At 51.4% G+C, this 27,751-nt stretch overlaps 2 protein-coding genes across 5 annotated transcripts in view; one reads left to right on the top strand and one right to left on the bottom strand.

Moving 5' to 3' along the window:
• Positions 1 to 27,751, top strand: part of LOC127586694 (phospholipid scramblase 2-like) — a 156,998-nt gene that overhangs the window by 76,784 nt on the left and 52,463 nt on the right. The window lies entirely within an intron of this gene.
• LOC127586690 (activated CDC42 kinase 1-like) overlaps positions 1 to 27,751 on the bottom strand; it is a 61,985-nt gene that overhangs the window by 24,427 nt on the left and 9,807 nt on the right. For 2 of the 3 annotated variants that reach the window (XM_052044828.1, XM_052044830.1), the window contains exons 2-3: positions 3,703 to 3,880; positions 842 to 912 (exon numbers count right to left, since the gene is read on the bottom strand). In XM_052044828.1, the coding sequence (XP_051900788.1) occupies positions 842 to 912; positions 3,703 to 3,865 (234 nt within the window). In that variant the 5' untranslated portion in view covers positions 3,866 to 3,880. Of the gene's footprint in view, positions 1 to 841; positions 913 to 3,702; positions 3,881 to 13,998; positions 14,119 to 27,751 lie in introns of those variants that run through there. The other variant, XM_052044829.1, reaches the window with a different exon arrangement.

The following is a 27,751-nucleotide window of genomic DNA, read 5'->3' as shown; positions in this document are numbered from 1 at the left end:
AAACGCACCTTGGCCGGCAAGGGGTCAATGTCGGCGGAGGAGAGCTGACCACGATGGTGGGCGTGCGACCTTGCACAGTCCCCCCAACACCCTCCCCGAGGGGTCTGAGGCCGCAGTTGAGGGACGGCTCTTCCAACGGTGCCCCCCCCCCTCCCTCGGCATCGGCTCCGGGGTTGCTGGCCCGGATTACGGGCTCCAATCGTTGGAGCGGGCCCCCAGATCACGTGACCGAGTGTGGGCCAACCACGCAGCCAGGATCGGTTTGGTGGACGTGCGGCCGAGGGGTGGGGGACGGGCAGGGACTTGTGGGCAGAGGGGGAGCGGTAGTGTAGCGGTTAGCGTCACGCTATTACAGCGCCAGCGACCCAGGTTCAATTCCCGCCGCTGCCTGTAAGGAGTTTGTACGTTCTCCCCGTGTCTGCGTGGGTTTCCTCCGGGTGCTCCGGTTTCCTCCCACATTCCAAAGACGTACAGGTTAGGAAGTTGTGGGCGTGCTATGTTGGCGCCGGACACTTGCGGGCTGCCCCCAGAACACTCTACGCAAACCAACGCATTTCACTGTGTGTTTCGATGTACGTGTGACTAATAGATAGATGGAGTGTGGGGAGAGATTCACTCCGATCTCTGGAGGAGGTGGAATAATAGGGAATTTTGGCCTAACTTTGACCTGGAGCCAATAAATTGCCCCATACACTGCTCGGCCGTCTACCACTTGTCGCGGGGTCCTGCTGTGCGCCGCACACTCTCTCCCGCCATAGTAACCGCGCTACAAGAAACGTAACGTCCGGCAGGGGTGGCCCAGATACCTGACGTGCTGAGATGAGAAACAATGAGAGTCTACCTTAGACATCCAGGACTTGGGACGTCCCATCACGCGCCTTCGCTTCACTGCCTCGAGGAGACGTCTGTGCCCTGTGGGGAAGACGGCAGAATCCCAATCAGGTTTATTACCACTGACTTACACTGAGGTGAAATTTGTTGTCTTGCGGCAGCAGCACAGTGCAAAGACGTAAAATGACCATAAGTTACAAAAGAAGTCACGCAAAAAAGGGGATTAATGAGGTGTTGTCGACACGAGAGATTCCACAGATGCCGGAAATCTGGAGCGACACACACAAAATGCCGGAGGAACTCAGCGGGTCAGGCAGCATCTATGGAGGGAAATAAAAAGTCGACGTTTCAGGCCAAGACCCTTCATCAGGACCGGAAAGGGAAGAGGGCAGAAGCCAGAATAAGAAGGTTAGGGGAGGGGGAGGAATGCAGGGTGGCAGGTGACAGGTGAGTCCAGGTGAGGGGGGGGAAGGTAGGTGGGTGGGGGAGTGGGGTGATGCAAGATGCTGGGGGGTGAGAGGCGGAAGAGGCAAAGGGCTGACGAAGGAATCCGGTAGGAGTGGACCAATGAAATAAAGGATGGTGGGGAACCAGAGGGGGGAAAGGTGTGGGCGATGGGCAGGTGGTGAGGCCGGGGGAGGGGAAACAGAAGGGGTGGAGGGGCCTCAGGAATGAGGGAAAACAGAGGGGGGTAGTGTTCATGAGTTCATGGACCGTTCAGAAATCTGATGGCGGAGGGGAAGAAGCTCCTGAATCGTTGTGTGTGGGTCTTCAGGCTCCTGTACCTCCTCCCCGATGGTAGTAATGAGAAGAGGGCATGTCCCGGGTGGTGAGGGTCCTTAGTGACGGATGCCGCCTCCTTGAGGCACCGCCTCTTGAAGATGTCCTCGATGGTGGGGAGGGTTGTGCCCGTGATGGAGCTGGCTGAGCCTACAACCCTCTGCAGCCTCTTGCGATCCTGTGCATTGGAGCCTCTGTACCAGGCGGTGATGCAACCAGTCAGAATGCTCTCCACCGTACAGAAATGTGCAAAAGAATCCGTGGGTGTAGGCTGACCAACTCAGGAAGCAAGTCAACAACTTAGTCCTCTAACCTGGGTATCGTACTGACAGGGAGCTGAGGGAGTCAGAGGGAAGAGGAACTTCCGTGCTCAACTTCCAGGGTGAATCATGGAATTGTACAGCATAGAAACGGGGCCTTCAGCCCATCCTGTCCATCCCGACCATGATGCCTGTCTATACTAATGCCACTCGCTGAGAGTAGTGGACTCAGCCCAACACATCACAGGCACATCCCTCCCCACCATCGGGAGTATCTACAGGAGGCCCTGCCTCAAGAAGGAAATGTCCATCATCAAAGACCCCCACCATCCGGGCCATGCTATCTTCTCACAGCTACCGTCAGGCAGGAGGTACAGAAGCCTGATGTCCCACACCACCAGGTTCAAGAACAGCTATTTTCCTTCAAGCGTTCGGTTCTTAAACCAACCAGCACAAACCTAATCACTGCCTCAGTATAGCAACACTGGGACCACTTTGCACTACAGTGGACTTTTTTTTTCTAATTTTGTTCTTTCTTGTATAATTTTGTATAATTTATATTGAATTTATAGTTTTCTTGTGAACGTTGTGTCTCTGATGCTCTGTGCCTGTGATGCTGCTGTTGGAAGTAAGTTTTTCATTGCACCTGCGCACACATGAACTTGCGCATAGGACATTAATCTTGAATTTGACTTGCCCATATGAGGGCTGTATCCCTCTATTCCTTTCCTATCTGAAAACCTGTCCAAGTCCCTTTTAAACATAATTGCGTCCGCCTCTTCAAGCTGTCACCTCCTCTGGAAGCTCATTCTCTGTTAGTGTGAAAGATCCCCTTTAAATTTCTCCCCTCTCACTTTAAACCTGTGCCCTCTAGTTCTAGATTCTTCTGCCCTGGGAGAAAGATTCTGACTACCCACTCTATGTATGCCCCTCATAATTTTAGAAACCTCTTTAAGGTCACCCCTTAGCCTCCTTCATTCCAGTGAGAATGAATCTGCCTACCCAATCTTTGTAACTACAGCCCTCCGTTCCAGGCGACTCTCTGAAGAATCCCTTCTGTAGTCTCTCTATTTCTACCACAAGAATGTTCTTAATGCAAATCCTATTTGGGGGAAAGAAATCTCTGCACACATTTTGTGAGCAAGAGAAACGTCAGCCCCTGTCCTACTGGGGATGAGAAATCTTAGTACACATCCTATGGGGAAGAGTAATTTTAGCACACATTGTATTGGGGAAGAGTAATCTTAGCGCACATCGTATTGGGGGAGAGTAATCTTAACGCACATCGAATTGGGGAAGAGTAATCTTAGCACACATCATATTGGGGGAGAGTAATCTTAGCGCACATCGTATTGGGGAAGAGTAATCTCAATGCATAATTTATTGGGGAAGAGTAATCTTAGCACACATCATATTGGGGAAGAGTAATCTCAGCGCATATTTTATTGGGGAAGAGTAATCTCAACATATATCCCATGAAAAAGAGTAATGGTGAAGAGAGAAAAAAAGGGTGAAAGAGAGAGAGAAAGAATTATGTGGATAGTGAAAGAATGAGAGAGTAAGAGACAGAAAGAATGAGAGAGAGAGAGAGAGAGAGAGAGAGAGAGAGCGCGCGAAAGGGAGCAGGAGAAAGAATGAGAGCGAAGATTAGAAAGAGAGTGAAAGAATGAGAGAGAGGGAGTGTGAAAGAATGGGAGGAGAGAGGGAGCATGATATAGAGGACGGGCAGGGGGAGATGGAGAGACATGGGGAGCAGGGTAGAGACCCATTGGGGAGAGGGAGATGGACGGGGTGAGGTAGACCGTGCCCTCCGCCATCGTGGAGCGCATACCTGGCCGGCCCATCCCGATTCGCTCCAGGTCGACGGTCTTGACGAAGTCAAAGTGCGAGAGGCGGGTGACGTTGAGGTCGTCGCGGATCCTCAGGTAGAACTGCTCGAGTTGCACTTCCTTCAGCAGCTGCAGGAGCCACTCGGTGCCCTCATCCGGAGACATCGCGACCAGCCCTGCCTGTGGGGGAGACAACGAGCTTGAACACAGCCCCAACAGACAAGGTAAGGTCCCCCGTCACAAGTCTCCCCGCAGCACAGAACACAGAACAGTACAGCAGAGGAACAGGCCCTTCGGCCCACCATGTCTGTGCCGAAAATAATGCCAAATTAAACTAAATCTCTTCTGCCTGCACATGGTCCACATCCCTCCAGTGCCTGCATATTCATGTGTCTGTCTAACATTGTATCTGCCTCCCCACCCCCACCTTAAATTCACGTCCTCTAGTATTTGACATTTCGACCCTGGGAAGAAGATTCCGGTGAAGGGTCTCGACTTGAATTGTCGACCATCCATCTCCCTCCACAGATGCTGCCCGACCCGCTGAGCTCCTCCAGCACTTTGCTTTTTGCTACGTCTAGTAAACCTTCTCCAAACTGTTTCCAACACATTGACATACTTTCTTACATACCATGACTGTGCACAGTACTCCAGATGTAGTCTCAACAATGTCCTATATTGGTATTGGTTTATTATTGTCACTTGGACCAAGGTACAGTGAAAAACTTGTCTGGCATACCGATCGTACAGGTCAATTCATTACACAGTGCAGTTACATTGAGTTAGTACAGAGTGCATTGAGGTAGTACAGGTAAAAACAATAACAGTACAGAGTAAAGTGTCACAGCTACAGAGAAAGTGCAGTGCAATAAGGTGCAAGGTCACAACAAGGTAGATCGTGAGGTCAGAGTCCATTTCACCGTATAAGGGAACCATTCAATTATCACAGTGGGGTAGAAGCTGTTCTTGTCTGGTGGTACGTGCCCTCAGACTCCTGTATCTTCTACCTGATGGAAGAGGGGAGAAGAGAGAATGACCCGGGTGGGTGGGGTCTTTGATTATGCTGGCTGCTTCACCAAGGCAGCGAGAGGTAATGACAGAGTCCACGGAGGGGAGGCTGGTGTCTGTGATGCGCTGGGTTGTGTCCACAGCTCTCTGCAGTTTCTTGCGGTCCTGGGCAGAGCAGTTGCCGTACCAAGCCGCGATACTGCAGCGTAACCTCCCTACTGTGTAAAAAAACACCACACGTCTCCCTTAAACTTCTCCCCCTCTCAGCTTAAATGCACTTCCACTGGCATTTGACATTTCTACCCTGGGAAAAAGATTCTGACCGTCCACCCAGTAAGGCCGTTCAGGCCACAATTCCTCTGCCAGCCCACCGACAAAACTCCCTGTCCTATCCTGAGGAACCTGTCATCTTTCCCCTTCTGAGTCAGGTAGCAAATCCTCGGCAAGATCTTCTCATGATAGGCGGGTCCTGGAGACATGGGGCTGAGTAGATTTAACAGCCGGTTTCCTCAGGGACTGAGTTCCGGCAGGAGTCAGCAGGAAGAGGGATGGTTGGGGAGTGGAAAGGTTTGAGGTGATCAAAATCAAGGGCGTGCAATGGATGAAATCTGTTTTCCCATTTCTCTAACTCCTCCACACAAACTCTATGGGGAAAGGTTTCCTCAGATCTACCCTAATAATTATGTGCACTAATAATTCATAATTAAATAACTGGAATTTTTAAAGTAATCTGGTCAATAACAATGACCATGGATGCCTTACAAGCACTAGAAGGCTAGGGACCGAGCGAGTCATGGCCATGGAGTTGTACAACATGGAAACAGGCCATCCGGTCCACCCTGACCATGGGCACTCATCCATATTAATCCCATCTTCCAGGGCTTGGCCCGGAGCCTTCTCTCCCTGGGCGATTCAAGTGCCCATCCAGACACTTCTTAAACACTGTCAGTGACTCTGTTTCCACCCCTCTCTCTCCGGCAATGTGTTTCAAGTACTCACCACGCTCCGGGTGAGAAAGGCCCCCCCTCAGATCCCTTCCCTCTCTCTCCCTTCCCTTCAATCTATCTACCTCTAATATGGGGAGAAGTTTCCTGCCGTCTACCCTATCTGTACCCCTCAGAATGTTATATACCTCAGTCGTGTCTTCTGTTAACCCCCTCCACTCCAGGGTGGACAAACACAGCCTCTCCGGCCTCTCCTTGTAACTGAGACCCACCATCCCAGGTGGTAATTGGTAACTGGTTTATTAGTGTCATGTATACAGTGAACAGCTTTCATTTGCGTGCCATCCAGACAGATCATTCCGTACATAACTACATCAAGGTGGTAAGCAATTTGAGTGACCACTGTGAGCAATTTTGGGCCCCATATCTAAGGAAGGATGTGCTGGCCCTGGAGAGGGTCCTGAGGAGGTTCACAAGGATAATCCCGGGAATGAAAAGGTTAATGTATGAGGAGCATACGTCTCTGGGCTTGTACACGATGGATTTCAGAAGGATGAGGAGGGGAAGATCGCATTGAAACCTCCCGGATACTGAAAGGCTTGGACAGAGTGGACGTGGGGAGGACGTTTCCATCAGTGGGAGAGTCCAGGATCCGAGGGCAAAGCCTCAGAATAAAGGGACGTCCCTTTAGAACTGAGATGAGGAGGAATTTCTTCAGCCAGAGGGCGGTGAATCTGTGGGATTCGTTGCCGTACAGGGTGGTGGAGGCCAGGTCACCAGGTGTATTTAAGGCAGAGACTGATAGATTCTCGATTGGTAAGGGGGAGGGGTTAAGGGTTAAGGGGAGAAGGTGGGATAATGGGGCTGAGAAAACAAATCAGCCATGACTGAATGGCGGAGCAGACTCAATGGGCCGAATGGCCTACTTCTACTCCCATATCTTATGGTCTTATAGTGCAAGAGGGAAAAGAAAAGAATGCAGAGAAAGTGCAGTGCAGGTGGACACATGAAGTGCAAGGGCCATGACGAGGTGACTGAGAGATCAAGAGTTTATCATTAGTGTATAAGATTCTCTTCTGCACCCTCGCAGTACTGTCACGCCCTTCCTGTCGCAGTGCTAGTCAATAGGATTAGTATAGATGGTCGGTATAGACGTGAAGGGCTGAAGGGTCTGTTTCCATGCTGGTGTGAGTCTACGAATCATTATGAAGACCCACTAAGGAAATTTACTGGCATGTAGGTGACTCCAGGACCCGACAGCTCCCCTCTCACTCCAATGGGACATGAGGGATCGGTGAGAAATGATAGCGGATAAATCAAGGAAAGGCACAGACTGATGCTGGCCGGGAAGATCCCGGTCGAGTTCCCAACATGGTGTGAGATGACCGGGAAACGGCTCCCGTTGCATTTCACTCCACGCTCAGTACGGTTCAACCAGTCAGCGCTGAGCTAACGGGACGGCGAGCTGATTTCTTTTCCGGCCGGTCGAGGCGAGGGAACTCGGGTCCGCGGGAGGCCGTCGCAAACACAGAATGTCTCGAGATTCCTCCTCCGTCGGGACTGCTAAACGTGGGACTCACAGCAGCAGCTGTCTCCATTTAACCTCTACTGCAAGGGGGTTGGCGCTTCCAAATAGGGAAGCACTGTTACATTTACAGGACTACTGTGGGACACTGTGCACTGTTGTGGCACTCTTTTTCAAGAAAGATTTACTAGAATGTTGCCGGGTCTTCAGGAGTTGGGTTACAGGGAAAGATTGAACAGGTTAGGACTTTATTCCTTGGAGTGTAGAAGAATGAGGGGAGATTTGATAGAGGTTTACAAAATTATGAGGGGTATAGACAGAGTAAATGCGAGTAGGCTCTTTCCACCTAGATTAGGAGAGATAAGTACGAGAGGACATGGCTTTAGGGTGAAAGGGGAAAGGTTTAGGGGGAACATTAGGAGGAACTTCTTCAGAGAGTGGTGGGAGTGTGGAACAGGCTGCTATCTGACGTGGTAAATGTGGGCTTACTCTTAAGAGTAAATTGGATAGATACATGGACGGGAGAGGTCTGGAGGGTTATGGACTGTGTGCAAGTCAATGGGGCTAGCAGAATAAAGTTTCGGTACAGACTAGAACGGCCGAATGGCTAAACAAATTGAGTTTAGCAGAATGAGGGGCAATTTTATTGAAACATCTCAGGTCCCGAGGGGACGTGACAGGGTCGGTGTGGAGATGTTTCCACCGGTGGGAGAGTCTCGGACGAGAGGACAGAATTACAGGATTAGGGGGTCGGTCAGTTAACACTGAGGTGTGTCAGGACTTCTCCTCACAGAGGTGGGGAGTCTCTGGAGTTCTCCGCCCCGGAGGGAAGAATCTCTGGAGGCATTTAACGGGAAGGTGGATGACTTTTTGAAGGATCGGGGACCTGAAGGTGATGGAGAACTGGCACAAGAGGAGATGAGGGCTGGGGGCAGATCAGCCACGATCACATCGAATGGTGGGATAGGCTTGATGGGCCAAATGGTCCACTCCTGCTCCTATTTCCTTGTGTTTCGACTGCAGTGGAAGGAATTCCAGAGGCACAGCCGCTCTGAGATTGTGTGGCTCCAGAGTCAAAATTCCTGGCCTCTCCCTCTCCATGTGCCCAGCCCAGCCCCCCACTCATTACCTCAACAACCTCTTATCAGGTCGGCTATGATTCATTCCCGAAGGAAGTAAACCTGACCGCCCTTCCCTTCCTGCGCATTGGTGTCAGCTCGGGATCGGCGGGGAGCACGGGGCGCAATCGTCACTGGGAATTCTGTACTCGGGGAAAGGACAGGGTTCCTGCGGCACGCCACTGTTGTAGGTTGGAGGCCCTTCACGATGACAGAGAGAGAGAGAAGGAGAGACAGGGAGGGGGGGAGAGAGGGGGGGAGAGGGAGGGGGAGGGGGAGGGGGAGAGAAACGGGGAGAGAGAGCGGAGGGGGAGAGAGGTGGAGAAAGGGGGCAGAGAGGGGGGAGGGGGAGAGAGGGGAGAGAGAGGGGGGAGAGAGGGGGAGAGAGGGGGAGAGGGGGTGAGGGGGAGAGGGGGGAGAGAGGGGGAGAGAGGGGGAGAGAGGGGGAGAGAGGAGGGGGAGAGGGAGGGGGAGAGGGAGGGAGGGGAGAGGGGAGGGGGAGAGCAGGGGAGAGCAGGGGAGGGGGGGAGAGGGGGGGAGAGGGGAGAGGGGGGGAGAGGGGGGAGAGGGGGGGAGAGGGGGGAGAGGGGGAAGGGAGAGATGGGGAGGGGGTGGGTGGAGCAGTGGGGGAGAGAGAGGAAAGAATGAGGAGAGGGGAGGGAGGGGGGAGGGTAGAGTGAGAAGAGGAGAGGGGGAGGGAGACGGGGAGGGAGAGAGGGAGGGAGAGAGGGAGGGAGAGAGGGAGGGAGAGAGGGAGGGAGAGAGGGAGGGAGAGAGATAGGGGAGAGAGGGGGAGGGGGAGTAGCAGAGGGAGAGGAGATGAGACACACACACACACACACACATACAAGGTGAAAGAGAGAGACAGAAGGATAGAGAGGTGGACAGACAACACATGACGGACAGATGCAAACAGGCAGAGAGACAATGACAGAGAGAGAGATGGAAAGAGAATGTGAGAGAGAGAGAGAGAGAGATGCTGGAGACAGGGAGAGTGCGAGAGAGAGAACGGGGAGAAACAAAGAGAGGGAGATATTCAAAGAAGAGGGAGCAAAACACAAAACAAGTGAGGAAGCGAAAGATTGTGAGAAGAAAGGGACAGATGAGGGAGAGAGATAAAGATGGGAAGAAAAGTGAGAGTGAGGAGCAGTTACGGACGGGATCCGGTGTAACTGGATGCACCAGGTGCTGGTTGACAGCCTCGGGCTCTGTTTGTGTCACATGAGTGGGAGAGGCAACACGTACCCTGCTCAAACAAGCACTCTCAGAAACCAGGAATATACTAAAGCTTTGAGTCACACTGAGACAGTGTTTACCCCGACTCCGTATCGTTCCACTCAGGTTTCAGGTTGACTGGTTGTCCAAAGAAAGGGAAACCCTGCCACAGCACTCCCAGGGCCAGGACAGCACCTAGCTCGACACGGAGTAAAGCCCCACCACAACACTGTCCCGTTGCACACACCTGGGGTCAGACACAGAGTGAAGCTCCCTCTACACTGTCCCGTCACACACTCCCGGGGTCCGACACAGAGTGAAGCTCCCTCTACACTGTCCCGTCACACACTCCCGGGGTCAGACACAGAGTGAAGCTCCCTCTACACTGTCCCGTCACACACTCCCGGGGTCCGACACAGAGTGAAGCTCCCTCTACACTGTCCCGTCACACACTCCCGGGGTCAGACACAGAGTGAAGCTCCCTCTACACTGTCCCGTCACACACTCCCGGGGTCCGACACAGAGTGAAGCTCCCTCTACACTGTCCTGTCACACACTCCCGGGGTCAGACACAGGGTGAAGCTCCCTCTACACTGTCCCGTCACACACTCCCGGGGTCAGACACAGAGTGAAGCTCCCTCTACACTGTCCCATCACACACTCCCGGGGTCCGACACAGAGTGAAGCTCCCTCTACACTGTCCCATCACACACTCCCGGGGTCCGACACAGAGTGAAGCTCCCTCTACACTGTCCCGTCACACACTCCCGGGGTCAGACACAGAACAAAGCTCCCTCTACACCGTCCCATCTATTGTTCCCAACTACACAACTGCTTTCCGTACAGAGATGCTCACTTACAGCTCTGGAGAGTCACAGTGTGTTCACCGAGTCTCCAGAACACACTTGGATGTTGGGAGACATTTCTCCTCTACGGGAGCAGTGCTCACTGCAAGTCCAGACCGGCATCATCTGGGCACAGGTAGGGGAGGGTCTGACTGTAACTGGAGGGCGGGAGCTGTCAGTCAGAACCCCACAAAGATCTGGTGTGGTGTCCCAAAGGAGACAAAACTCTCCCATTTCAGGGAGGTTACCAGGTAGCCCTGAGCTGAGCTCTGACTCTCTGCTCAGGTACTCATGTGGGCCAAGGTCTACACCTGTCCCATGTACGTATCAATAGGCCATTGGTAAAGCTGAGGTCTACACCTGTCCCGAGTACATGTGTGACTAGATCGTGGGTATAGCTGTGATCTACACCTGTCCCGTGTACATGTGTTGTTAGATCAAGAACAAGAGGGCACAGGTTTGAGGTGAGAGGGGAGAGATTTAATAGGAATTTGAGGGGCAACTTTTTCTCCCAGAGGGTGGTCCATATGTGGAACGAGCTGCCAGAGGAAGTGTTTGAGGCAGGTACATTAACAACATTTAAAATTACATGGACAGGCACATGGATAGGAAAGGTTTAGAGGGATATGGGCCAAACACAGTCAAATGGGACTAGCTTAGGTGGGAATCTTGGCCAGCACGGACCAGTTGGGCCAAAGGGCCTGTTTCCGTGCTGTATGACTGTAGAACATGGATAACGATCACCAACCCCATCTCACAAGCAACATCAGGCCCCGTGGACAAGAAGCCGACACAACCGAGCAGGCACTTTAACCAAGGGTGCCGTGGACAAGGGATGTCCCTGACTCCCCTGACGTAGCCAGGGGACTTGGCGTGACGTCATGGGGATTGTCGTATGGAAACACTGGCACAAACACAGAAACTACAGGCAGAATAGGGTGGGGAAAGGCAGCTGAAGAAGGGAACAGATCCAAAAATACAACAGGGAGTAATTCGAGTGACTGGACAGATTTGGAGCATGGAGTCTTTCCAACATAGATGTTAATCCTCATCCACTAACCACAGCTGTTTCTGGGGACACAGACTGGCGCTCCAAAATCCAATAGAACATAGTACAGGACAGCTCAGGAACAGGCCCTTCGGCCCATAATGTCTGTGCTGACTGATGCTAAATTAATCTAATCCTATCTCCCTGCACACGGTCCATATCCCTCATTCCCTGCCTGTCTAATGCCTCTTAAACATTGCTGTTGTATCCTGCTTCCACCACTCCCTGGCACCCGTCCTCTCTCACATACTTGCTAACTCCTTCCTCAATCCTCCCACCACCCAGAGGTGCTAAACTGGGGGGGGCAATTAACCCACCGACCCCGCACGTGGTTGGGACATGGGAGGGAACCGGAGCACCCGGGAGAAACCCACGTGGTCACAGGGAGAACGTGGAAACTCCACACACAGACAGCGCCGGAGGTCGGGATCAAACCGGGGTTGCTGGAGCTGAGGGGCAGCGACTCTACCCGCTGCGCCACCGTGGTGCTGCAGTGACGATGCTAAAGGGGGGAGTCATGTAAAGCAGTTCAAATATCGCCCTGACACCTTCCTTCTCAACACTTTCTACAGCTCAGGGATTCACTCCACTACACTGTCCTCTGTAACATTGTACACCCTTTGTACTCTACACCGCGTACCATTGTACACTGCACTGCTGTACTCTACACTGCATACCGTTGTACACTGCACTGCTGTACTCTACACTGCGTACCGTTGTACACTGCACTGCTGTACTCTACACTGCGTACCGTTGTACACTGTACTGCTGTACTCTACACTGCGTACCGTTGTAGACTGCACTGCTGTACTCTACACTGCGTACCGTTGTAGACTGCACTGCTGTACTCTACACTGCGTACCGTTGTACACTGCACTGCTGTACTCTACACTGCGTACCGTTGTACACTGTACTGCTGTACTCTACACTGCGTACCGTTGTACACTGCACTGCTGTACTCTACACTGCGTACCGTTGTACACTGCACTGCTGTACTCTACACTGCGTACCGTTGTACACTGCACTGCTGTACTCTACACTGCGTACCGTTGTACACTGCACTGCTGTACTCTACACTGTGTACCGTTGTACACTGCACTGCTGTACTCTACACTGTGTACCGCTGTACTCTACACTGTGTAGCACTGTACACTACCGCTGTACTTTACATTTATGTACCACTGTACACTGTACCGCTGTACACTGTGTACCTCTGTACTCTACACTGTGTACCACTGTATACTGTACCGCTGCACTCTACACTGTGTACCTCTGCACTGTTCTCTGCACTGACTCTGAGTGAACGAGTCAGCGAGTCTGCTCAGTGCTCCCAGCCCCACTCGGCTCCACCCAGCCCCCGATTGTTGTGGCTCGGGGAGGGGGTGGTGGGGGAGTGGGATGGGGGAGGCAAGGCACGGGGAAATGCCCCATTCCCACCCAGTGGAAGATTCCTGCAGCCCCGCAGCAGCCATCGGTTGGGGAGGGAGAGCGAGGTCTGAGTGACGCAGTGAGGGGCAGAGGCGATGGAAAGCCATGGGGTTGACGGCGCAAGGGGGAGGGAGGGCAATGTAGGGGGCCGACGGAGAGGTACGGGGCAATGGAGAACACCTCACTATCTAACAGCCAGACAACACGGTCTCCACACCGCCCTCTTGCTGGTCAATTCGTCGAGATGGAGTACAGGAAGGAGATAGAGAGCCCAGTGACACGGTGTCATGGCAACAACCTTTCATTCAATGTCAGCAAAATGAAGGAAGTGGGGTGGAGTACACATCCCTGTCTGTATCAGCGGTGCTGAGGTGGAGATGGCTGAGAGCTTCAAGTTCCTAGGTGAAAACATCACCAATAGCCTGTCCTGGTCCAACCACATGGACGCTATGGCCAAGAAAGCTCACCAGCACTTCGATTTCCTCAAAAGGCTAAGGAATTTTGTCATGTCCCCCGATGACATTCACCAATTTTTACAGATGCACCATAGAAAGCATCCTATCCAGATGCATCACGGCTTGGTACAGCAACTGCTCTGCCCGAGACCGCAAGAAACCGCAGAGAGTTGTGGACACAGCCCAGACCATCACACAAACCAGCCTCCCCTCTATTAACTACGTCCACACTTTTCGCTGCCTCAGGAAAGCAGCCAACATAACCAAGGACCCCTCCCACCCCGGACATTCTCTCTTCTCCCCCCTCCCATCAGGGAGAAGATACAAAATCTTTAAAACACACCACCGGGCTCAAGAACAGCTTCTATCCCATTGATATCAGACTCTTGAACGGACCTCTTGTACAATAAAGGACTCTTGACCTCACAATCTACCTCATTATGGCCTTGCACCTTATTGTCTACCTGCACTGCACTTTCTCTGTAACTGTAACACTTTATTCTGCATTCTGTTATTGTTTTCCCTTGTACTACCTCGAAGTACTTATGTTCTGGAATGATCTGACTGGATGGCATGCAAAACAAAGCTTTTCACTGTATCTCGGTACATGTGACAATAATAAACCAATTACCAATCCTTGAATCCCCTTGGCCCTTTCACCACCCACATCCCTCACCATACACCCCCACCCTTTTGAAACCTCGGGACTTACCACACCCTCTCTAGCCCAGGTTGCCAGGCTGAGTTTGGTTGTTAGGCCTCAGGCTTTCAAGGCATCCACTAGGCCTGGCTCCTTCCCTCTCAGTCGCCAGCACAACCAGACAAACAAAACAGAGGGAGAGGCCGCTGAGTAGCGAGAGGCAATGAATCACTGGGAATACAGCCCCTCCCTTCCCCCTCTCTCCATCGCACCGCCCTACTCCTCATTGCCTCACCTCCCACCCCCCCACCCCAGCTCCAATCCCTCCCAGTGAAGCCACAAAGTCTTCCCTTTTGTTCTCTAACAGAGCTGCGGGATTTCCACAGGCCGCTGTTTTCTTTATACATTTCAAAGTTATAGTTTCTTTATTATTTAGACAGGTTGGGACAGAGTTCCGTTCCCCAGAACTGTTAGAAACCGAATGGATCATAATCTGGAAATGCGGCTGCCCAGCGATATATTTAAATAAAAACATTGGCCAACGTGTCATTCAACCAGGGCGTTTAACTCAACCATTCACATTCCTCTGCAAGAAGCAATGACATAGCTGGGAAGTGGGTTCCCACACAGCAGAAGATACCTGGGCCCCACAGCAGCCGGCAAATCCATCCAGCCGATCTCGCTCATACGTATGGGCTGTACATAAGTCGGGTGTTCGTAACCCAGGGAGGACCTGTATGGTGAATAATCAGTACACGTCTATCTGAATGATAAAAAGGCCTGGACAGAGTAGATGTGGCAAAGTTGTCTCCTATGGTAGGGGAGTCTAGTACAAGAGGACACGACTTCAGAATTGAAGGGCGCCCATTCAGAACAGATGCGGAAAAATTTCTTTAGCCAGGGAGCGGTGAATCTGTGGAATTTGTTGCCACGGGCGGCTGTGGAGGCGAAGTCATTGGGTGTATTTAAGGCAGAGATTGATAGGTATCTGAGTAGCCAGGGCATCAAAGGTTATGGTGAGAAGGCGGGGGAGTGGGGCTAAATGGGAGAGTGGATCAGCTCATGATAGAATGGCGGAGCAGACGATGGACTGAATGGCCGACTTCTGCTCCTTTGTCTTATGGTCTTATGTATATTCACTGCACCATTAGTTCAACATAGTCTTTGGTTAGTCCGCACTTGGAGTATTGTGTGAGGTTCTGGTCGCCCCATTACAGGAAGGATGTGGAGGTTTACCAGGATGCTGCCTGGATTAGGGGGCATGTGCTATCAGGAGAGGTTGGAGAGACTTGGGACACTTCTCTGGAGCGTCAGAGGCAGAGGGGAGACCCGATAGAAGTTTATAAAATTACGAGAGGCTCAGATAGGGTAGACGGTCAGAATCTTCTTCCCGGGGGACAAATGTTGAATACTAGAGGGCGTGCATTTAAGGTGAGGGGGTGAAAGTTTAAAGGAGATGCGTGGGGCAAGTTTTTTTTTTACACAGAGAGTGGTGGGTGCCTGGAATGTGCTGCCACAGGGGTGGGGGTGGAAGCAGATACGACAGTGACGTTTAAGAGACACATGAATATGCAGAAAATGGAGGGATATGGATCGTGAATAGGCAGAAGAGATTTAGTTTAATTTGGCATCGTGTTTGGCACAGACATGGTAGGCCAAAGGGCCTGTTCCGGTGCTGTACTGTTCTATGTTCTAGGTTCCAGCAGCACTGGAACAGGCCATAGGTCAGAGAGTTCTCTGTTACACAGCTGCTGGGGGTGAACCTCGACAAGGACCCTTGCATCCTTCTCCAGATCTTCCTGACCAGGAGGCAGACGATCGTCTCATCAAACCGCAGCCATCTCAAGAACAGCATCTGGCGGGAGTGAGACCCCAGCCCCCAGTGCGTCCAGGGAAGGTTTGAGTGCCCTCTCTCACCTCTCAGTGCTGCGCACACCCACCTGTAGGGTCCCAGACCTGCACACCTCGGAGACAAGGATGTTGTAGCGTGGTCACTGCTGCAATGTGGGAAATGAGGGTGGCAATTTGTGCACAGCAAGCTCCCGCGGATGGCGGTGTGATGGTGAGTGACGATGATTGCATGTTGGCCCAGGAGAGGGTGGGAGGAGGGAGGAGAGAGCATGTGGTGGTTAAAGTGGGGGAGGGAGAGAACGCGGAGGTGGAGAAGAGGGGATAGTGGGGGAGAGAAGAAAGGGACAGGGGAAGAGTGGTGATAGAGAGTGAGGAAGCGAGGGAGGGAGCGAGGGAAGAGATATATAGATGCGCTGGGAAAGGGAACGCATTAAGGAGGCCAGTAGAGTTCCTGTTCAAAGCTCTCTGTCTGGGACTCATCAGCCTGTCTGGCGAATTGCCATCACTCAGGCCCTTGACTCTGCGGAACAGTAACCCTGACCTCTCCCCCACCTCCAACCCCACCCCCGCCATCTCAAGCACCCCCTCACCCCCCCCAACTCCCAAATAAATGCACCGCTCCCCCCAGTGCGCCACGGGCCTCGTCCGCAGCTCACAAACAGATGGAGCCCACTGCATTGTACGCAGTCTAATTAAAGATCGGATGGAGCTTCGGATGCAAAGATCAAAGGAACTTTGAGAATTCTCTCTGGATGGAGGAACTGCCGACCTGGGACTACAGGAGCTGGAAGGTTTCTTTGAAGTGAAGGGAAGGGATTATTCGGATGGCTCTGCTGTCTGATGTACACGAAACCTCTGTGCCGAGGTATCCTCACTGTTAGATCTTAATATAATAACCAATAAGGGACTGCAGTTTCAAAGGATTGAGAGCTTAAAAGCTGAAGTTCAGTTAACGTTTCCACTGCTGGGACAGAACGTCGAATCAAACAGCGCGAAGGAATTCATTCAGCCCATCATGTCTGTCCCAGTTTTTGAACAAACAATCCAATCCAATTAGACCCAATCTCACTCTGTCCCCACAGCCTTTAGTAACACGACCACCGATTGCAAAGTATCAATCTGCTCCCACTGCCCTTACAGGCAGGGCGTTCTACACTACAACTTGCTGCGTAAAATGGAGCGCTCCTCAGACAGTGGCGCAGCGGGTTGAGCTGCTGCCTCACAGCTCCAGAGACCCGGGTTCGATCCCAACCTCCGGCACTGCAATCGGCCGCTGTAAATTGCCCCCCTAGCGTGTGGGTCAGGGGTAGAGTCTGGGGGGAGTTGATGGGAATGTGGGAAGAATAAAATGGGATTGGCGTAAATGGGTTGGCACACACTCAGTGGGCCGAAGGGCCTGTTCCCATGCTGTGTGACTCTATGACATGGATGTGGCTGGTATCGCCAGCATTTATTTCCCATCCCTACCCACTCCTGGCAATTAAGAGGCAGCAGTATTTAAAAGGTGTGGGGAAAAAAGCCTATTCAACTGGTCCCAGACCTGGGGAGCCTCGGGTGTGTGGAGAATCTGGGATTGGATGTCTTCAGAGAGATCAGGTTAAGGGGAAATTTAATGCAGGTATTTAAAGTCTCTGAGGGTTTTATTTAGATATTTATTTATTAGCCACATGTACATCGAAACACACAGTGAAATGCATCTTTCTGCATTACTGAGAGTGCTCTGGGGGCAGCCCGCAAGTGTTGCCACGCTTCCGGCGCCAACATAGCATGCCCACAACTTCCTAACCCGTACGTCTTTGGAACGTGGGAGGAAACCGGAGCACCTGGAGGAAACCCACGCAGACACGGGGAGAGTGTACAAACTCCTTACAGGCAGCGGTGGGAATTGAACCCCAGTCTCTGGTGCTGTAATAGCATCATGCTAACCACTACACTACCGTACCATGGTGGGAATGATCAGGGGGACACAGAGTGAAGCCAATCAACAGGAGAGGATTTGTCACAGGGTAAACCCACGCTTTTATCAAACACCGCCAACCCTTATGGCAGCACGGTAGTGTAGCGGTCAGCGTAACGCTATTACAGCGCCAGCGACCCGGGTTCAATTCCCGTCGCTGTCTGTAAGGAGTTTGCACGTTCTCCCTGTGTGTCTGCGTGGGTTTCCTCTGGGTGCTCCGGTTTCCTCCCACATTCCAAAGACGTACGGGTTGGGAGGTTGCGGGCATGCTACGTTGGCACCGGAAGCGTGGCGACACTTGCGGGCTGCCCCCAGAACACTCTACGCAAAAGATGCATTTCACTGTGTGTTTTGATGTACATGTGACTAATAAAGAGATCTTATCTGTTGAAGGAGAGTTCTGTTACAGCAGCTTCACTGAAATAAGATGAAGAGTCCAATAAGTCTTCAGTAATGATCCATGGTCACTGTTTTCTGATTCCAGTGTTTTTTAACACAGATTTATTTAATCGGTTTAACTTTGTTTTTCAGTTTTTGAGATCTGGCTGCTCCTGGTCTCCCAGGATGATCCACGACCTTCAAGCTGGAACAACAGGCATGTAGGGGAGGTGACTGGTGCTGGGAGAGAGTGGGTAGGAACGACGTGCCCTGTTTGTGAGTGCTGACAGCAGCCAGCGGGCGGAACAAAAGGCCGATTCTGCCAGGGAGACTCAGCACTTCTCAGGGACAGAAGGCTCACACATGTGGCAGGGTGGTGTGATCATCACACCCACAGTGTGGGCGCGGAGGGCAGCCGTGTGATTACCGCTCAGTGCAATAGGAGCAGAGGCACCGGGCAGTCACTACAGCCAGTTAAAGGATCCCGTCCCTCCTCACCGGCACAGTGTAGCAGTCCGTCCCTCTCTCTGGTCCCATCCAACTGACACCCCCTTCCCCACGGAAACACTCTAACTCCATCAGCACCCCTCTTGTCTCCCTCACCTGCTCCCCGCCTCTCTCACCCTCCCCCTCTCTCACCCTCCGTCTCTCTCACCCCTGTCTCACACACTCTGTCTCTCTCACACCCTCCCCGTCTCTCTCACCCTCCCCCTCTCTCACCCTCCGTCTCTCCCTCACCCCCGTCTCACACACTCTCTGTCTCTCTCACACCCTCCCTGTCTCTCTGTCACCCTCCCCGTCTCTCTCACCCTCTGTGTCTCTCTGTCACCCTCCCCGTCTCTCTCACACTCTCCCCATCTCTCTCACCCTCCCCGTCTCTCTCACACCCTCCCCGTCTCTCTCTCACCCCCATCTCACACCCTCCCCGTCTCTCTCACACCCTCCCCGTCTCTCTCACACCCTCCCCGTCTCTCTCTCACCCCCGTCTCACGCACACACTGTCTCTCTCACACACTCTGTCTCTCTCACACCCTCCATCTCTCACACACTCTCCGTCCCTCTCTCTCTCCCCATCTCTCTCACACTCTCCCCATCCTTCACCCCTATTCCCCTCTCTCATTCTCCCCATTTTCTCCATCTCAACCCTCACTCCCCCCACATCTCTCTCTCTCTCTCTCTCTCTCCCTCTCTCTCTCAATTTACTCAATTACACTATCTGTGGATGGTAGCTTTCTGTACAATATTTTCCACATTTTACACTGTATGTAACTATATACGTACTCCATCTGCCACATCCTTGCTCAGTATTTCCGAGCTGTAGAGAGATACAAGCATAAACCAGGCCCTCCTGCCCACTGAGATTGTGCCAACTATCAACAATCCATTTATTCCCTAACACTAACCCATTTTATTCTCCCCACTTTCATATCAACTCGTTCCAGATTCCAACACTCACCTATCCTTAGAGTCAGAGTCATACAGCAGGGAAACAGGCCCTTCGGCCCAACTTGTCCATGCTGACCAAGTTGTCCACCTAAGCCAGTCCCAATTGCCTGCGTTTGGCCCATATCCCTCTAAACCTTTCCAATCAATGTATCTGTCTAAATATCTCCACTTGTTCTGTATACTCACCACCCTCTGTGTGAAAAACCAGCCCCTCAGGTCTCTTTTAAATCTTTCCCCTCTCATCCCACACGCTAGAGGAGCAGTTAACCCACTGACCCTGCACATTGTTGGGATGTGGGAGGAAACTGGAGCACCCGGGGGAAACCCACGCAGTCACAGGGAGAACATGCATACTCCACACACACACACACACACACACACACACACACACACACACACACACACACACACACACACACACACACACACAGCGCCGGAGGTCGGGATCGAACACGGGTCTCTGGAGCTGTGAAGCAGTGGCTCCACCCACTAAATGTCTGGATCTCTGTGAAGCCTCTCCCTATCCTCCTCACAGCCCACACTGCCACCCAGCTTTGTATTTGTAGGAACCTTGGATGTATTATACTTGGTGCCCTCATACATACAATCGATGCAGGGTGTGAATGGATGGGGCCCAGCAAACTGCAGATTCTGGAATCTGGAGCAACACACAAAAAGCTGGAGGAACTCAACGGGTCGGGCAGCATCCGTGGAGGGAAATGGACAGTCGACGTTTCGGGTTGAGACCCTTCACCTGGTGGTGGTGAATGGAAGGGACCCCATACAAACCCCCCCAACCTGAAAATGATCAGTTTATTCCTACTCAATGACCGACACTTCATCCATGCCAGTACATTGGTTGAGTCCCAAATACCATGCAATCTAATTTTAATCAATAATATTTTGTGTGCACCTCATCAAAGGTCTCCTGATGTTTAGAGACTCATTAACATCTTTACTTTCTTAGGAGGTTAAGGAGGTTCGGCTTGTCACTGAACACTCTAACTTCTACAGATGTGCTGTTGAAAGTATCCTGACTGGTTGCATTACAGTCTGGTACAGAAATTCGAATGCGCAGGAACGTAAGAAGCTGCAGAGAGTAGTGGACTCAGCCCAATACATCACGGGCACGTCCCTCCCCACCATCGGGAGTATCTACAGGAGGCGCTGCCTCAAGAGGGCAACGTCCGTCATCAAAGATCCCCGCCATCCGGGCCATGCCATCTTCTTGCAGCTACCATCAGGCAGGAGGTACAGAAGCCTTAAGTCCCACACCACCAGGTTCAGGAACAGCTACTTCCCTTCAACCATTCGGTTCTTGAACCAACAGGTACAACTCTCAGTATAGCAACACTGTGACCACTTTGCCCTACAATGAATTTTTTTTGTTCTAATTGTGTTCCCTCTTGCATAATTCATGTATAATTTATGTTCTTCGTGTGAATGTTGTGTGGCTAATGCTATGTGGTTCTAACGCGGCTGCAAGTACTTGCGTACACATGGATTTGTGCACGTGACAATAAACTCAAATCGACTTGACTTGACAATCCAACTTCATCAGCCCATCTAGTTTGCTCTTACCTCTTCCACAAGTTACATCCTCAAAAAGTTCCAACAGATCTGTCAATCATGATTTTCCTTTCAGAAATCCACATTGGCTCCGTCCACCTCTGTCACTGTTTTCCCAATATCCTTGCCACCATTTCCTTAATTACAGATTCCAGACTTCTCCCTCCTACTGATCTCACTTCTGGTTCGTTTGCCGATTATCTTCTGCCTTCCCTGGTACCTGTCCCCTCCGCTGAGAGGAACACTCTCTCCCTGCTGTGTCCACTCCATTCCTGGTTTTAAATCCCCTCCTCTATTCCGAGGAGGACAGCCCCAACCTCTCCAAACGATTCACACAGTGAAACCTCCTTATCCCTCAGAATCATTTTGGTAAATCTCTTCTGCGCCCTCTCCAAAACCTTTGTACCTTTCCTAAAGTGTGATACCTAGAATAGGACACAACTCTCCAGCTGTGGTTTATAAAGGGTTAGCATAACTTCCTACTCTGTCTGTAGATCCCAACATTCCAGGTGGGCTGCCTTGCAACATTCAATGCACCATGCACATATTCCCCGAGCTTTCTCATCTTATATATTAGTGGACACAATTCAAAAAAGGTACATCTTTTCTTCTCATTGATTCCACTAAAAAGTAACACCACATTTCTCAGCATTGTTTCACCTGCTACCCATCACCCGTTAAACTGCCTATCAATAGCTCTAGAGAGAGAGAGAGAGGGGGGGGGGGGGGGGTGAGAGAGAGCAATGGAGACAGAGTGTGACAGAGACAGGGAGAGGGTGAGAGAGTGAGAGAGAAAGTGATAGAGAGAGAGGGTGGATAGAGTGAGAGGGAGAGTGACAGAGAGAGAAAGAGTCATGGCGAGAGCATGTCACAGAGAGACAGACGGACGGAGTGATCGAGAGTGACAGGGAGAGGCAGAGAAAGTGAGAGAGAGAAAGTAAGAGAGAAAGTGTGAGGGAGAGAGACACACACAGAGAATGAGAGAATGTGAGAGAGAAAGGAAAAGAGAGGAGAAAGAGCAAATGATGGGGGGAGCATGTGACAGAAAGAGGCAGAGAGAAGAAAGAGAGAGTGACAGAGAGGGAGAGTGAGAAAGAGAGACAGAGACGGAGAGAGAGAGACGGAGAGAGAGATGGAGAGAGAGAGAGAGATGGGGAGAGAGAGAGAGAGAGATGGGGAGAGAGAGAGAGACGGAGTAAGAGAGAGAGAGAGATGGGTTAGGGATGGCATTAAGTACTGGCCTTGCCACCAACACCCAGCTCCACACAGCGACTAAACATGAAATGTACTGAATTCTACTTTTCATATTTCCCTTGAACCCGAATTAGTTTTAGCAGTCTCAGGATGAACATTATGCAACTAGATCTGTTAAGTGTTGAAGGAGAGATGTTACAAAACATTTTAGTGTGACTTGGTCAAAAAACCCTGTCACTAGAGAGACACGATGTCCCCTTGACAATGTAAACTGGCTTTTTCTAATCAATCCACAGGGATTCATGAGACTGCTAGTTCTGTCCCCATTGCTTATTGTTTAATAAACAATTATTGTTTAAGTATTGTTTATAGAACTGAGGTTAACCTGCCTGTTGTTGTTGGGCTCATATCCGTACACTTCCTTCAACAAGAATGCAATATTTGCAACTTTCTGATCCTTGGGACCCAGCCCCGAAATGTTTGGAAAATCTCTACCGGGGGAGAAAGAGAGGTGAGAGAGATTGAGAGAGAGATAGAGATAGAGAGAGAGAGAGATTGAGAGATTGAGAGAGGGACAGGGGGAGAGGGGGAGAGGGGGAGAGGGGGAGAGGGGGAGAGGGGGGAGTGTGTGAGAGTGAGGGGGAGCCGGTGGGGGGCGCAGGAGGGGAAAGAGATCATGGGTCCGGAAAACAGGTTCCATCTAAAACCTCCCTTAAACAGCTCGAGGCGATTACATTGTTCACTCGAGGAGCAGCCACAGAATCTCCAGGTAAACAGGACCTTCCACAGCAGTGGCTCAGTAGGTCTCTCCACGTCTGAAGATCGTGGGTTTGAATCCTGGTTCGGGAAGCTGAACTGCAAACTCCCGGCTGCACTGAGGGAGTGCGGCAGTGTCGTAGGAGCTGCCAAGCTTCCCACGTCCAGACCCTGGAAACGCGGATCATTTCCCAAATCCCGGGAGCCACGAAGTTCCCCACCACTCTCAATGTGCCAGCACAGTCCTCGAGAGACTGAGGGAAAGGAAGTTTGAAGATCAAGACCTCCGACCTCTCTCTCTCACTCACACACGACACTCACGGTATATGGGGGGTGATGACCCCTGCTTGCCTCTCTGCTTCTGAGACCTAGTCTACCTACAGCAGGACCCTCACCACAGCCAACGCTTTGTCTCCGCAAAATCCTCCTGATTGTGCGTCAATGTCTGCTCCCAGTCTAACCTCCCCGACAGTCTCAGTCAGTTGTGTTTCGCTAGCCTTATGTCTCAATGTAGACTCAACAGGCAGCAGATGCTGAAGTCTGGAGCAACACACAAAAAGCTGGAGGAACTCAGCGGGTCAGGCAGCATCTGTGGAGGGAAATGGATGGTCGACGTTTCGGGTGGAGACCCTTCATCTAGACCGGTAGAGACTAGTACCCAGGAAGGACACGAGACTGGGGCAGCGAGTCTGGGCAAGAACGTGGTCGAAGAGCAGGAGAGAAGCAGAGACCACAGAGGGGGAGCGGGGAGGGACGGCCTCACAGGGCTCACGTCGAGGAGAGGAGGGAAAGTCATCGTCCCTCAAAGGGACGTCACGGGTGGAGAAACAAAATGGAGGCACCAGAGACCGCAGATGCTGGAATATGAAGTGACACGTAAAAAGCTGGAGGAACTCAGTGGGTCAGACAGCGTCTATAGAGGCATACAGCATGGAAACAGGCCCTTCGGCCCAACTGGTCCATGCCGACCAAGATTCCTATCTAAGCTGGTCCCATTTGCCTGCATTTGGCCCATATCCCTCTAAACCTTTCCTATCCCCATACAAGTACCTCTTTATAACTCTCCCTCTCTCTCTGTCACGCTCTCTCTTTCTCCTGCTCTCTGCCTCTTTCTGAGACACCGTCCATCATTTGCCCCGTTCCATATACGGACCACCCTCTATGCGAAAACGTTGCCCCTCAGGTTCCTATTAAATCTCTCCCCTCTCACCTTAAACCTTTGCCCTCTAGTTCTTGATTCCACAACCCTGGGAAAAAGACTGTGCATTCACCCTATCTATGCCCCTTATGATTTTATGCACAGACAATGTCCCAGTACAGATGAAGGGTCTCAACCCAAAATATTGACTGTCCATTTCCCTCCACAGATGCTGCCCGACCCGCTGAGTTCCTCCAGTGCTTTGCATTGGTCCATGTTGTTCATGTGTCTAATACTGGACTGCCATTACAGATCCTCTATTCCGATCGTTGTTGCAGAAAGGGGTCGCCAGCAGACAGAGGAAAAGGTTCAAGGACGTGCTCAAAGTGTCCGTAAGAAAAGTAACATCCCCACTGACTCCTGGGAATCTCTGGCCCATCAGTGCTCAGAGTGGGGAAGGAGTCAATACATCAGGGCCACAAGTCTCCCCATCATCAGGAGTATCTACAGCAGGCGCTGCCTCAAGAAGGCAACATCTATCATCAAAGATCCCCACCATCCGGGCCGTGCCATCTCCTCGCAGCTCCCATCGGGCAGGAGGTACAGAAGCCTGAAGTCCCACACCACCAGGTTCAGGAACAGCTACTTCCCTTCAACCGTTTGGTTCTTGAACCAACCGGCGCAACCCTAATCACTACCTCAGTATAGCAACACCATGACCATTTTACACTGCAATGAACTTGTTGTTTCTATTTGTGTTCTTACTTGCAAAAATTGTGTACAACTTATGTTTTTCCTGTGAATGCTGCTTATCTGATACTCTGTGCTTGTGATGCTGCTGCAAGTAAGTTTTTCATTGCACCTGTGCACATATGGACTTGTGCATGTGACAACGATCTTGACTTTGAGCGTTTGGGATGGGATTGACAACCTCTAGGCTGAACATCAGGATCCACGGTGGTCCTGTGTAGGTGGCGAAGTGGTGCACCCTTCTCACAGATTCCCCACCCTGGGCAGATCAGAACCCACAGGTCATGGAAGATGAAAATATCCTGTGACGGTTATTGAGAGCATTTGTCCGTGTTACTCTGGCTCTTGATCATTATCCAGGCATTTGGTTCCATTGCTGTTTTGTGGAGTCACTGAGTCCCGTACAGCACAGAAACAGGCCCTTCAGCCCACCGAGTCCATGCTGACCAAGAGCCACCCATTTACACCGAGCCCGCTTCGTTCTCCCCACATTTCCATCAACTCCCCCTCAGATTGTCCCCCTCACCCACACACTGTGGGGGGGGGCGCAATTTACAGCAGCCGATTAACCCACCGACCCCGCACGTCGTTGGGATGTGGGAGGGAACTGGAGCCCCCGGGGTCACGGGGAGAACGTGCAACTCCACACGCGCACACGCACATGTACACACATGCGCGCGCACGCGCACGCACACGCACGCACGCGCACACACACACACAGACACACACAGAGCGCCGGAGGTCAGGATCAAACCTGGGTCTCTGGAGCTGTGAGGCAGCGGCACTACCCGCTGCGCTGCTGTGCCTGTGCAAACATTTGCTGTGTGCAAATTGGTTACACTTCAGAAGCAGTCAACTGTCTTTAAAGCACTTTGGGACATTGTGAAAGAATACTACAGAATCGTCCTCTTCCTGCAGATCTGAAAGACTTGGTGACTGCAGAATGGAGAAATTTGTCTGCTCATCTCAACCCAAATGCACGGTGCCTTAATCACACAAGACTTCATTGTTTCCTTTGTTCGTTGTCAGCAGTCTTGTGGTTAGGTTTAGCATCCCGGAATTAATTATCTGCAGATGTCGGACTGACTCCAATAAATTCAATAATGAAATGAATCCGGAAAGAGAAGGTCTCAGCAGCAGTGAGCACAAAACTCTCCATTTAGTGGGGTGATGTTCTTCAGGGAAGGAATTCTGTTCCATGGGTAACTATGAGCCCACTAATATGGCCCTTAATACCCAAGGAGGCAGTCAGTCCAAGGGAGATTTGGGGATGGTCTTCACAGTGACAGCAATGCCCTGAGGGTGACTGACTGAAGGCAGAAGTGGGCATTGTTGAGAAGAATGTCACAGGATGTCAATCCCTGCTTGCCTGCAGGACATGGTGAGCACCCACCTTTAGTATTTCCTGATTCATTGATAATCAGCTTCCTCCTCAAACCTTTTCTTGGTTGGGTTTTTCATCAGAACTGTGGGATAGAGCAGTTGGTACCTCAGGACTGCTTTGCCATTTTATAAGATCACAGGTGATTTGATTGGAACCTCAAACTCTGCGATCCTACCTGCCCACAGTAACCTTTTGCTCCTTACCATGAATCGATCTACCTCTCCCCTAAAAATATTCAAGAAGTGCAGAGGAGATTCTCCAGGCTGATGCCTGCAATGGAGGGCTTTAGTCATTAAAAGGAGAGTTTGGAGAGGCTGGGATTGTTCTCACCAGAGCACCGGAGGCTGAAGGGTGACCTTAAAGAGGCTTATGTGACTAAGAGGTGCATAGGTGGAGTAGATATAGAACATAGAACAGAGAACATTACAGCACAGTAAATGCCCTTCAGCCCACAATGTTTTGCCGACATTTTACCCTGCTCTAATCCTTCCCTCCCACATACCCTCCATTCATGTGTCTATCTAAGAGTCTCTTAAATGTCTCTAATGTATCTGCCCCCACAACCTCTGCCGACAGCGCATTCCACGCACCCACCACTCTCTGTGTAAAAAAAACTCACCCCTGATATCCCCCTTATACCTTCCTCCAATCACCTTAAAATTATGGCCCCTCGTGTTAGCCATTGTCACCCTGGGAAAAGGTCTCTGACTGCCCTCTCAATCTATGCCTCTTATCATCTTGTACACCTCTATCAAGGTATTGTGGTCTAACCAGACTTCTATAGAGCTGCAACATTACCACGTGGCTCTTGCTCAATACCCCAACTAATGAAGGCCAACACATCATACACCTTCTTAACAACTCTATCGTCTTTTAGAAAGAGTTTAAAACTGGAGGACATGGGCTTAAGCTGAGAGGGGAAAGAATTAAAGGAGATCTGAAGGGCAAGTTTTTCCACACAGTGGGTGGTAGTTACATGGAACAAGCTGCCAGAGGAGGTGGTAGAGGCAGGTACCATCACAGTGTGGATAGGTACCAGAGGGATATGGTCCAAATGCAGGCAAATGGGATTAGCATAGACAGGTGTCTTGGTTGGAATGGACAGAAGGGCCTGTTTCCATGCTGTACAACTCTATGATGGTTGATGGGGATACAGTGGGCCAATGAGGCTGGTATCTGTGACTCGATGACTCTCGTCCCTGCCAATCCCTACCACACCCATCCTGAAGTAAAATGCCTGCCAATTCTGGGCAGCCCAGTGGCACAGCAGGTAGAGCGGCAGCCTCTGAGCTCCAGAGACCCAGGTTCGATCCCGACCTCTGGCGCTGTGTGTGTGTGTGTGTGTGTGTGTGTGTGTGTGTGTGTGTGTGTGTGTGTGTGTGTGTGTGCGTGCGCGCGCATG

This window comes from Pristis pectinata, chromosome 37, assembly GCF_009764475.1.
Source record: "Pristis pectinata isolate sPriPec2 chromosome 37, sPriPec2.1.pri, whole genome shotgun sequence".
NCBI classification, from domain to species: domain Eukaryota; kingdom Metazoa; phylum Chordata; class Chondrichthyes; order Rhinopristiformes; family Pristidae; genus Pristis; species Pristis pectinata.
This window is presented reverse-complemented; position numbering and strand designations above follow the sequence as displayed.